Raw genomic sequence first — 13,752 nt, 5'->3', positions numbered from 1 at the left:
ATGGGCACGTCGGCTCTCTCTGTGGCAGACGGCTGGTTCTGTGGTGGTCGCGAGGTGGTCTGCGACTTATGTTGCCGTCTGTGCTGGGTGCTAGGTGGGTATCCCTTTACCGATTATTTTTGTGTCTGTGGGCCTAATTACTCGGGTATCATTATATGGGCCCTCTGTTACTTGGGCCTAATTAATCTGTGTCTGTGGGCTTCAATGTGTTTGGGCCTCTATTTCACTTGGAGTTGGAACTGATTTGATTTTGGCTTGCTGTTATTATTTTTGACTGCTTGGGCTGATTTTGTTTTTAGTAGGCTTTCATCATGTCTATTGAAAAAACTATTGTTCGCTTTACTGGAAAGAATTTTCCTACGTGGGAATTTCAGTTTAAGATGTTTTTGAAAGTGAAAGAATTATCAAATCTTATTGATAGTTCTACTAAGGTTCCCACTTATGAAAAGGAATTTGCTCAATGGGAGGTCAAGGATGCTAAGGTGATCTCTTGGCTATTGGAGACAATTGAGTCTCACCTTGTGACCAATTTTCGTTGTTTTACTACGGCTCAGGTTATGTGGGATTATCTTCACCGTATTTACCACCAAGATCACAGTGCTCAGAAGTTTCAATTGGAGTTGGAAATTAGTAATTACAGTCAAGGTAATTTAACCATTGAGCAATTTTATTCTGGCTTTATTAATCTTTGTAGTGAGTATTCTACGATTGTTCATGCTAAGGTTCTCACCGCGGCACTTGCGGCTCTTCAAGCGGTTCATGCTGAGAGTCAACGCGATCAGTTTTTTATGAAGCTTCAACCTGCATTTGCGCATGTTCGAGCCGGTTTATTGAACCGTAATCCGGTTCCTTCCTTGGATATTTGCTTGTGAGATTTATTGTGTGAAGAACAGCGGTTATCCACTTAGATGGGTATGACTTCTGAGAAGGTCTTTTCCGAAGCTGTGAATGTAGCCTATACTGCACAAGGGAGAGGGAGGAACAAGTTGCAGCGTTTCAATTGCAAGGAGTTTGGTCATATTGCTCGCAACTGTCCGAAGGAAGTTTGTAACTACTGCAAGAAAGAGGGTCATCTCATCAAAGACTGTCGGGTGCGGCCTCAGAATCGCAAATCCCAAGCCTTTCAAGCTGTTGTTCAGTCCTCGTCTTCTTCTGCGCCCCTCACTATAAGCTTTGATTCATCTATTCTCACACCTACCATGGTCCAACAGATGATTGTGTCTGCTTTTACGGCTTTAGGCCTGCAAGGTACGAATCTTAGTTTCACTTCTTCTTGGATTGTTGATTCAGATGCCTCTAATCATGACTGATAGTACAACGGGTCTCCATAGTGTTCGTAAGTATGGAGGCACGCAAACTATTCAGATTGTTGATGGCAGTACACTTCCTATTACTATTGTTGGTACTTTGGGCTCTTCATTTGGAAATGTTTTTGTCTCTCCTGAATTATCTACCACTTTCATTTCTATTAGCCAATTGGTGAATAATAATTGTGATGCTCATTTCTCTCATGGTGGTTGTCTTATGCAGGATCAGGTGTAGGGGACGATGATCGCGAAGTGGCCTAAAGTGGAACGTCTATTTCCTTCACAGTTTTCTATTCCTAATGTTGTTTCCTTTGCTTGTACGACTACTGCCAATAATAATGAAGTCTGGCATAAGAATTAGGTCATCTTAATTCTGTTGTCTTGACTCATCTTTTGAAACATGATTTTTTGGGCAATAAAGATTCATTTTCTTCTTTTCCTGTATCTTTTGATTGTGCTACTTGTTGTCTTGGTAAAAATAAAACTTTACATTTTCCTGTGCATTGTAGTCGTGCTTCTATTTGCTTTGAGATTGTGCATACTGATGTTCGGGGTGTCAGCCCTGTTATTTCTCATGGTCAGTATCGTTATTTTGTGACGTTTATCGATGATTATAGTCGATTTACTTGTATCTATTTTCTCCGTTCTAAAGCTAACGTCTTTTCTATTTTTCAAAAATTTGTCACGCTTGTCGAGACACAGTTCAGTACTTGTATCAAAATCTTACGCTCCGTCTCAGGGGGGAATACATGTCTCATTCCTTTCAGACTTATCTTCAGCAAAAAGGGATTATTTCCCAACGTTCTTGTCCTTATACCCTTCAACAAAATGGAGTCGCTGAGCGTAAGAATCGTCATCTCTTAGATGTCATTCGTACTTTGTTCATTGATTCTTCTATACCTTCCAAGTTCTGGGTAGAAGCTTTATCTACTGCTGTTTATTTGATCAATCGATTGCCTACTGCCACTCTAAATTATGATTCTCCATATTTTCGATTATTTGGCATATCTCTTGAGTATCGATCATTTCATACTTTTGGGTGTGTTTGTTTTGTTCATCTGCCACCTGTTGATCGTCACAAGCTTGCTACCCAATCTATCATGTGTGCTTTTATGGGATATAGCCCTACTCAGAAAAGATTTGTTTGTTATGATGCTCATGCAAACAAATTCCGGATCTCCCGCAATGTGATTTTCTTTGAAAATCAATATTTTTTTCAGGCCTCGTTTGAATTCAAAACCCACATCAACTCATCTTAACTCATCTCATCTCATCATTACAACTTTCTCAAATTTCTACACAAAATATAATAAATAATTCAACTTTTTTCAAATCTCAAAATAACTTTCCCAAACAATCTCAACTTTTATTCTACTATTAACAAACAATCTCAACTCATCTCAACTTATCTCTAAATCCAAACCACTCCTCTGTCTCAGGTTATTTCTAATCCTCCTATTACTCTTCTACCCGCTTTTGATGATGTGTCTTCTTCTATTGAGCGATTTAAACCAGGTGTAGTGTATCATAGACGTCCTCCTTCAACTCCTATTACTCTTCTACCCGCCGGTTCCTATACCTCGACACTCCACCCGGATTACACATCCACCAGATAAATATGGTTTTTCTCATACCTTGTTTACTGCCACTCTCGACACTGTTTTTGTTCCTCACTCTTATACTCAGGCAGCCACCCAAGCATGTTGGCAGCAGGCCATGCAAGAAGAAATCCAAACTCTTCAAGACAATCACACTTGGGATCTTGTGACTTGTCCCTCTTGTGTCAAACCTATTGGTTGTAAATGGGTGTACTCAGTCAAGTTTCTGTCTAATGGCTCACTAGACAGATATAAGGCCCGTCTCGTGGATCTTGGGAACCGGCAGGAGTATGGTATTGATTATGAAGAGACGTTTGCACCTATCGCCAAAATGACTACTATACGTACTATCCTAGCACTTGTTGCGTCGTAGGGGTGGTCTCTCCAGCAGATAGACGTGAAGTATGTTTTTCTACATGGGAATTTGAAGGAAAAAATCTATGTCTCCACCTCCCGGCATGTTTGCTACACCTTCCTCAGAGATTTGTCGGTTACGTCGATCCTTGTATGGATTGAAACAAGCTCCACAAGCATGGTTTGATAAATTTTGCTCTACTCTGGTTGCTTTTCACTTTACTCAAAGTCAGTTTGATTCCTCTCTATTTCTTCGCAAGACTTCTGCAAGAATTGTATTACTTTTAGTATATGTTGACGACATTGTGATTACTGGCTCTGACACTGAGTTAATTAAGCAATTACAACAGCATCTCAATGCCTCTTTTCACATGAAAGATCTCGATCCCTTACAGTACTTTCTTGGCCTTGAGGTGCAGATTACTCCGACTGGTACATTGTTACACCAGCACAAATACACGCAGGAAGTGATTTCATTAGCTGGTCTCCAATCGGGTAATCATGTTCTTACTACTCCCTTGGAGGTAAATCTTAAGTTTTGTTAGGAGGAAGGCGAGCTCCTATCAGATCCATCCTTGTATCAGCAACTCGTTGGGAGTTTGAACTTTGTCCTGACATTTCTTTTGTTGTGCAACAGGTCAGTCAATTTATGCAGGCCCCCCGACACCTTCACTTAGCTGTTGTCCGCCGCATTATCCGATATTTGAAGGGCACCTCTACACGCGGGTTGTTCTTTCCTAAGAAATCTTCCTTACAGTTGGTGGGGTATAGTGACGCTGATTAGGCCGGATGTGTGGATACTCGTCGCTTTGATACTGGCTGGTGCATGTTTTTAGGCAACGCACTCATTTCTTGGAAGAGTAAGAAGCAAGACAGAGTTTCCAAGTCCTCCACTGAGTCTAAGTATCAAGCTATGTCTTCCGCCTACTCTGAGATCACATGGCTTCATGGGTTATTGGGTGATTTTGGTTTTCCTCAGCTTCATTCCACTCCTCTTCATGCTGATAATACCAATGCTATTCAGATCGCTGTTAATCCTGTCTTCCATGAGCGTACGAAATATATCGAAATCGATTGTCATTCCATACGTGAATCGTTTGACAGACATGTGATTACGCTTCCTCACATTTCTACCAAACATCAAACTGCAGACATATTCACTAAATCTCTTTCTTAGCACCGACATCTAGGGCTGGGCTCCGACTCCGACGGAGTTGGAGTGCTCGTTTCCGACCTCCGACTCCGACAAGAGTCGGAGCCAAATTGGAGCTCCGACTCCGACTCCGAACTGGAGTCGGAGTCCGACTCCGATCGGAGGTCGGAGCTCCGACCTCCTATCGGAGCTCCGACATAAGATCGGAGCTCGACGTGCGCTCGACGTGGTGCTCGAGCGGAACTCTTTCAGAGAGGTTTGCTTGACTTCCGCTCGACTTCCGCTCGACCTGTCGCTCGAGCAGAACTTTTCCAGAGAGGTTCGCTCGACTTCCGCTCGACATGTTGCTCGAGCCAATGTTCAATATAACGTGTGCTCGACTTGCGCTCGATACCTCGCTCGAGCGCAAGTGTTCAGTAAAAAAAATTTCGGAGTCGGAATCGGAGCTTCTTGGAGCTCCGACTCCGACTCCGACTCCGAATAGATATTCGGAGCTACTCCGAATTCCGACTCCGAATTCCGATGACTCCGACGAAGTCGGAGTCGGAGTCGGAGCGGAAGTCGGACGGAGTCGGAATTTTCGGAATTTTGCACACCCCTACCGACATCAGTTCTTGGTTGACAAATTGATGCTTCTTGATCTACCAGCATCAATTTGAGAGATGTCACGGAGAAATGATTTGATATGATTATTGTATTTCAGTAACATTTTCCTTTCTAGTTCGATACTTTCCTTTCTAGCTAGATATGCACATAATCGTGTAAATACTTACCTTGTATAAATACTTATCTTGTAAATTTCCTTCTATATAATGAAAGCAATCTCTATGGAAAGGGTATTCAGATCAACTTTGATACACAGGACGTATACAAAGGAAATAACTACATCACACTAGAATCTAAAAGAGTCTAAAGCAAATCCTAAAAATTATCAGCATTCAGTACAAGAGCCTTGGCCTACGAACACAAAGTACAAAAGAAATAATCCCTAATGTCTCCCAATGAGCGTTCTTTGTCTTCGAAGCATCACTCATTCCTTTCCAACCAAAGACACCACATCAAGCACAAAGGGATCATCTTTCATATGGCAGCCACTTGGACAACCTTTGCCCGCCTAAACAAGGAATTCCATGAGAACAGGAAAACCAAACTAAACTCAATTTGGTGCAAAAGCTTATATAAGAGTGGAGATGAAGAGTCACTCACTTTTGACAGTGTTTATAGGAGTTACTGCTTGCGCAACGCTCGTTCACCCCTTCGACTTCTTCAATTGGAACAGGAAAAGTTTCCCTTAAACTCAACTACTTCCTTTGCAGGTTGAGTGTTGATTTATCTTGAATTGTTTGACTACGTAGATCGAAGGGGAAAGGCAGTCTTCAAATCACAAATTTTTGCGTTAGTCTTCGTGTTCTCCCCTCAAAACCATTCCAACATGCAAGAAGATCAACCACTTTCTTAGGCATCACCCAAACTATACCTGTCCGACCAAAAATCTCATTCCACAAAAACTTTGCCACCTCACAATGAATAAAGAGATGGTTTATAGATTCATCATCTTTCTTGCACATGAAACACCACTCAACCACATATATACCACGTTTTCTTAGATTATCTGTGGTCAAAATTTTACCAATAGTTGCCAACCAACAGAAGAACGACACCTTAGTAGGTACCTTCACTCTCCAGATACTTTTCCAAGGAAACTCAACACCATAGTGACAGGTTAGTACCTTATAATTTGAACTAACTGAAAACCTGGAATTTCCTGTTTGATCCCACAATAATCTATCCTCCCTTCCCTGTACAACCTTTGAATTATAAAGTCTTTCCAAAAAATCTGAAACTTCATTCACCTCCCAATCATTAACACCTCTAACAAAATCTACATTCCAATGAATATTATCATCTATACAAGAATAAGAATCGGCTACCATAGCTTCTTGATCCAATCCTAAACAAAGAAGGAAAATCAATCTTAAGGGCAGAATCCCCACACCAAACATTCCTCCACCTCCCTAGCCATCCATTCTACCATCCCTCTACTGAGATAAAGGGAATTCAACTTCTTCCTACTCTTCTCTGAAATACAAAACAGATTGCCACCTTTCCTAACAAAAAAACAAACAATTTAGCTTCTACCCGAAGTCTATGCTCCATCGTAGCCTTACTAAGAAAATAGATAAACTAGAAGAAAACATGAAGAACCTGAGGAAAATTAGGTACAGTTTGGATAGTGAGATGAGATGAACTGATTTTATATGAAAGCCGAAAGTTGAATAAAATATTGTTAGAATATTATTTTTTAATATTATTATTGTTTTGAGATTTGGAAAAGTTAAATTATTTATTGTATTTTATGTGAAAATTTGTGAAAATTGTAATGATGAGATGAAACACTTTCGCTATCCAAACAAGGCCTTAATGATTTTCCCCATCAAGAAACACCTGGAAAGAGAAGACAATACAACAAGAAGTCATGACCCACAAAGAGAAAGAGAGAGAGAGAGAGAGCTAGGGAGAAAATTCTTCTCTACTTCCAAATTAAAGGTCAACTCACTTCTATGCTTGTGCTTTATACTGAAAAGTAATAATCCAACTGTACACCAACATTTAATAGTATCATGTTTTTTTTATAATATAATAGTATAATGTTCAAGGATTAGAGGACAGATTAATGGAAAAGCCAAAAAGAAGAAACTGCCTAAACAAATATAAAGGAACTAGAACATAAAAAATTGAAAGCAAAACTTAAAATAAACTTGGAAACGTGTCTTTTAGTGAACACGGCCAACATCTTACAGTGTTAAAGAAGCAAATAGCAACTTCATCGTATGAGCTATTGATGATCCGAGTCTTCAACGACTGTGAGATACAACTCAGAGCAATGTGGAAATGAGTTTCATCCTTTTGATCTGCCTGCCAACATTGCCAAATAAAGAAATGCTGATCAAATTATGTTTGCAATGGTACAGACATCAGCATGTTCTGAAGCCTAAATAGTTGAATCTGGACCGACATCAAAAAGACAAGGCTTTACAAATTATTTGCAGAAGACATAAATAACCAGTTTGACCAAATAAACTGAAAGAAAAGTCCATGGATGATATAGTCTCTTTCACTTAATGGAGTGTATTAACCAATTTATTAGATGACTTAAAAATAGAATCAACAATTTCCATAATTTGACAAGTATATATTCCAAAATATTCAATATCGCCACAGGCAATACAAGTATTAGTATAGAGTGATTACAAGCTATGGTTATTGCATATCATGGCATGCATTGGTGTCCAAAGTGCATAATCAATGGATGTCACATCCTACACTTGGCACCACCAATTATAGCCGCATCTCCAATAAATCTGCAGTAGACTACCCAGAACTCCTCGCATGGCCTTATATTTTTCAATTATACTACAAAACATTACTAGAGTCATGACAATGGGCTCTAGCTCACTCAGCATCTTATAAGTAGAGGAAGAAGGGTGGATACATGGGTTCAAGACCCATCAAGTGCGTGTGTAACTTAAGAGTCATAAAATTACGAGAAACAAATCCCCAAGATATATTAGATAGTCAAATCATGTGGAGTCAACGTATTACTTAACCACTTCAATGGCTGTAAAACTTACAACTTGAAAGCTTTTATAAGGCATTGACCTGTCCAGGTTATAAAGGGCTTCAACTTCTCCCTCTCAAGCAATACGGGATTATATTCACCATCTATATATACACAATCCAGGATATTATAATTTCCACCCCTTCAATTCTCAACGCTCTCATTGGGCTATTTCATCATAGGTAAGCATGGCTCAAGTCCCACACTTGGTTGGGATTGGCTCAAGTCCCAAAGGAAAACTCAAGCTACATCTAAACTCAAGCTACATTAGGTGAAACAAGCACTTTTTTTTTTTTTTTATAAGTAAGAATAGGTGAAACAAGCATTTGAAAAATCTATAATCGATACAAAACCAGAGTTATACTGTATCATAGTCCAATCTTATAAACCCAAATCAAGGAGGTTCTCAACTATAGAAACATACTTTTGCAATCTTTGAAATTTCAGTTCCTTTCAGATACTCCACATCAAGCAAACCTGTGACTCCATCTCTATAACCTCCCCAAGCTACCATTAGCTCCACCACACAAAATTGCATCACCCATTCTATCCCATAAGTTGAAATATTATTGCCCACAAGGTCCTAGCCACTTCACAATGAAGCAATATTTGAGATGGTTTCCCACTCTTCTTACACATGTAACACCAATCCATTTACAAGATGTACCACATCATCAAATTATCCATTGTCATAATCTTCTCCAATGCTACTATCCTCAGTATTTTCCTCCAAACTCCCCTTGGACGATCTTCTTTCTTCCCCCTAAAAGATTGTATAGCCAACGGGTGTAAGCCACGGCATAATGATCTGACCTCCACCGTATTCAGCCAATGCTAAATAATAGTTGTGAGCATTTGAGCACTGCTGAGTGAGGTATGCTTTATTTATGACACGGAAAGTTTTCACAAACTCCGGCCTTATCTCTGATTGAACACAAGCTTCCACCATAGACGACAACCTCACTATATTGAGTAAGCCCAAGGAGTCCACCCAAGCAACCCCTCCTACTCCTCTTGAGAATGAGTAAGACAAAAATGCCATCCTCAACCATCAACTCAAACACCTACGATTCCACAAGAAAACACGTAGCACCCTCCTAAGTCTCACATTGGCGAGAAGAGTATGATAGAGATGAATGAGTATGATAAAGGTGCATTGAGTGTTAAGTCACACATTGGTTCTTATTGGTGGAATTGGACTTTATAATGATTACAAATAACTCTAAATGTAACAGTGACCAATCCTTTTGAAGTAAAAGCCTAGATGTGGCTTGGGCTTTCTTTGGGTCGTTAAAAAAAAATTTCTCAACTCTTATTTCTGAGCCCATTGTAATAAGCAATGATTATCTCCATATTTATGCCCTAGCTGAATTCTACAATTATGCTTCATGTATTTTTAAAGTAATTTACCCTTTATGTATAATTCAAGCTTGAGACTCTGGTTTTGATGTTTTTGTGATATCAAGCTGTTCCACTCCTGAATATTATTGAATTCTATTGACTCATTCCTAACCGTTTTCCTGCAGACTTTCTGCTTGTTTTGAATCTTGTTTGCTTCTTCAAATTCATTTATTATTATTAGGCATTTCTCACTTGTATACCACCTATGTACTCAGGCTATGCCTAATTTTGAAGATCAATAAACTTTATTAATTATCAAAAATTTTGAAGATCAATAAACTTTATTAATTATCAAAAAAAAATATTGTTTTACGTAAAACATTTCAGATTTGAGATAGATGTGACAAGTTGGTCTCATTTGGCTTATTTGCATTGAAACGTTTTAAGAGACTACAGCAGTCACGTCTTGAGACTCTGCCGGCTAGAGTCTCAGGTTGCGACAGAGGAGGGTGCTCATTATAAGTTTGAGTTGGGCAAACTTGCTGAATAAGCTAAAAATACTTCACCCACTTAACTGTATAAGTTTTCCTAGTTTGGCAATATTGAAAATTCGTGAGATAAGAAAACTAACTATTCATGAAAGTATAGATTACTATATACCAATCACTATTCACAGGAATGAAAGAACCTTATACTTTTGATGTTAAATACACAAAGATGTATAAATTTTTAGAGATGTGAACTAAGCTGTAGAGGGAAACTCACGGCAAGGGAAGTAGTGGAGAACATTTTGGGGGAAGCATCAACAAGGTAAACCAAAAGCTCTTTGGTCGACTCTCTTTCCTGAATAATATATAAACACATACTATCAACAACAACGAACTAATCGAAATGACATTAAAAATGGGTGCTTAGATTAGTAAATAAAAGAGGAGAAGACCAGATAAAGCTCGTTGTCGGGGTCGTCTTCGTCGTCTCTGAAGACGTCATCTGGGTCCAAGTCCATTACTCTCAAGAATTGGGAGAGAGACAGAGAGAGTGATTGAGGAAAGAATCTGAGAGTGGGAGAGAACCTAGTATCACCGTCCTCACCCGCCTTATTTATTTGAAACAGCTTCCGGACTACTCTTCCTATGCTCTTCTTTTGATCTTTCAGCAGTAAAAGTCGAGAAGGAGCTGTCGGAGGATTTTTTTTAATTTTTAAGGAAAATGTTAAATAGTTTGTTTTTAGATAAATTGAGATATATTTTTAATATTATTTTTATTTTAAAATTTAAAAAATTTTAATTATTTATTTTATTTTGTATGAAAAATTAAAAAAATTATAATGATTAGATAAAATGAGATGTGATAAAAAATTTTATAAAATTAAAAAAATTATAATAATTAGATAAAATGAGATGTGATAAAAAATTTTATAAAATTAAAAGAAATGACTCCATCACTTTGCCTCCTCAATTTTATTGCTTATATATTTTATTTTTCTTCTTAATTTTTTTTATTTAATAATTAAGGAATTGGTTATCAATAAAATTATGTACTTTTTTCTTAATGGTTAAAAATATTAAAACAATATTTTACACCAGTGGTTCGCCCAACTGGAAATACTGGACGGCCGACTAGCATGACATTTTTTTTAACAGTTTTTCTAGATACAAGCGGAACCCGCGTACCAATTATTAGTTTAATATTTTATCAAATCTTATTTTTATTTTTTAGAGCAGTGCTAAAGTCAATGAAATTGTATTCCAAATAGTGCATTTCAATTTTTCATTTTTTTTTCTTTTTATTCATATATTTTTTTAATCATCATAAATATTTTTAAAAAAAATAAAAAATTTATAACATCATTAAAAAATATTTTTTTAATCACTAAATAAAAGTAAAATAAAAAACTCATTCATGACACTATTTGGGTCCCAAATTCGGGACCTAAAGCATTTTTGTATGTTTTAATAAAAATAAAAAACAATTGAAGAGAGAGAATACAAGAAAGGTCATCTTCTTCCTTTTTTTTCTACTCGACTTTTGGAGGCCTCTATATATCGAGCTGTACATATTCCATAGAACTACCACAAAGGTTTTTTACGGAGTTCTATTGACTTACTTTGTTTGCAAATTACTTGAGAGAAAATCGCAAGCATACAATTAGAGAGACGAAAGGGAGGGGATGTATTTCCTTTGTTTTATGGATTTTACAGAAGTTAAACTGCTGCAATGGATGGAATTTTCTCTTGCAATTTCAGTGTAACAGATATTCGAACAATCATCACCTCTACTGATTGAAAAAGCGCTTTCAAGAATCATTTTTCTTTTTTTAATTGAAAAAATTTATACAACCTCTCCAACTTCTATACACTATATTTTTTTTATTATTTTTTTTTATCAAATATTTAATATATAAATAATAAATAGAAGAATTGAATTAATTTTAAAAAAATAAACTCAAAAAAAAATTTTAAAAAAATTAAAAAATTTTAAAATTTTAAAAGCGTTTAGGTATAGTTGTGGCCCGTGGGAAATTCTTCAACAATTCTTTTAAAAAAAATAGTAGTGCTCGTGGTTAAAAGAATGCCTTGGGCTTGTACACCTTAAGGTTTCGTTTGGATCTTAAACTCATCTCAACTCATTATTACAATTTTTTCAAATTTCAATACAAAATATAATAAACAATCTAATTTTTTTAAATCCTAAAATAATAATAATATTAAAAAATAATATTCTAACAATATTTTATCATCTCAACTCAACTCACTTCAACATCTAAACACACCCTAAATGTTTGGGAATCATCCCATTTCATTTTAAAAATTTTTATAATTTTTTTTAAATATAAATATTTTTTAATTTCAAATATTTAATTTTTTCATATAATCATTATAACTTTTCCAAACTTCCAAATAAAACATAAAAAATAATAAAATTTTTTTAAATTTTAAAATAAAAATAATATTAAAAAAATATATTCAAACAGTTTTTTAACTTTATAATATTTTTATTCAAAATTTTCTATCTCATTCCACAAAACTTAATAAAATATTTTAATTTAAATAATTTAACTATTATTCACTTATTATTTCAATAATATTCACCATCTCATCTTATTACCTAAGCATATCATAAGACTGTACACATCATTTATCAAGAACAAAATGTTTTACGTTTTTACAAATTGAAGCCCAAACTTTTAACTTTAATATTTTGGATCAATCTCCCGTTAAAAAACTAATATAAAGCTACAACGCAGCGTTCTAATACAACATGTCAATCTTTGATTGGTAAATAGGTGACATTAGTATGCCACATCAATTACTCAAAAGATGACACGTTGCTACATGGCAATCTCCTGTTAGTTTTCGAATGACAAATTGGCAGACGTAACTAATTATAAGTTTCTAAAATTTAGATATCAATTTTGCGAAAAGTTAAAATCTTAAAATTTGATTCATAAAAACATAAAAGTCTTAGGGCAGGTTTGGAAAGTGAGATGAGAATTTTTTATTTTGTTTTAGTGTTTAAAATATTTTGTTTTAGTATTATTATTATATTGAGATTTGAAAAAATTGAATTGTTTATTATATTTTATATGAAGATTTGAAAAAGATATAATAATGAGATGAGATGAGATGAAAATTTTGTGTCTCATCCCACCCCTCAAACCTGTCCTTAAGGTTAATTTGGATACACATATCAACCTATCTCATGAAACAATGACAAAAATCCAATATACTCAAAGTAGTATGCATGAATGTTAGGGTGTAATTGGTCTAATTTTGTATAAAATTTAGGATTGAATTAGTATGTACCGGTTTGACATTTTTTAAAATCAATTACGTTCCGATTATCCTTCTAAACCAATACCTCCAGTTTTACCTGTTCGGATCGGTTTTTCGATTTTAATAGTATTAATATTAGGACATAAAATGTAATTAATATACTAATATACATTAGTATACTAATGTATACTAATTAATTAAAGCGAAGTGTAATCAATATACTAATGCATATTCATATTACTAATGTATTATGTATTTATCAAAAGGAATATGTTAAGAATTTATTAGGTCATAAAATATTATTAATATATATATTATATATTTAAAGCATATAATCAAATAAATTTTCATGTTTAAGATTAAAACTTTATGTTATAAATTATAATAACATTATATTATATATAATTATAATTTATATTATTATATATTATATATAATATTAAACAAATTAATTTAAAATATATAATATAGTGAACCGGTCTAGTTCGATCCTAAAAAGCATAGAACTAGAACCAAACTGGTATAGGCCAATTTTAAAACTAAGGAAACCAGTCCTGGACCGAACCTATTCTACTAGTTAGAGCAAGTCCAGGCTGATTTTTCT

The 13,752-nt window shown here is 35.5% G+C and overlaps 1 protein-coding gene across 1 annotated transcript in view; it reads right to left on the bottom strand.

Annotated features, from left to right (window-relative positions):
* Positions 1 to 10,531, bottom strand: part of LOC108987345 (ATP-dependent DNA helicase 2 subunit KU70) — a 36,969-nt gene extending 26,438 nt beyond the window's left edge. Inside the window, exons 1-3 of the mRNA XM_018960250.2 lie at positions 10,313 to 10,531; positions 10,138 to 10,215; positions 7,212 to 7,328 (exon numbers count right to left, since the gene is read on the bottom strand). Of these exons, the coding sequence (XP_018815795.1) occupies positions 7,212 to 7,328; positions 10,138 to 10,215; positions 10,313 to 10,378 (261 nt within the window). The 5' untranslated portion in view covers positions 10,379 to 10,531. The remainder of the gene's footprint in view (positions 1 to 7,211; positions 7,329 to 10,137; positions 10,216 to 10,312) is intronic.
* Positions 10,532 to 13,752: the final 3,221 nt, after the last annotated feature.

This window comes from Juglans regia, chromosome 7 (genome assembly GCF_001411555.2).
Source record: "Juglans regia cultivar Chandler chromosome 7, Walnut 2.0, whole genome shotgun sequence".
NCBI classification, from domain to species: Eukaryota; Viridiplantae; Streptophyta; class Magnoliopsida; order Fagales; family Juglandaceae; genus Juglans; species Juglans regia.
Note: the sequence above shows the minus strand (reverse complement) of the source record. Positions and strands in the feature narration are given on the sequence as shown.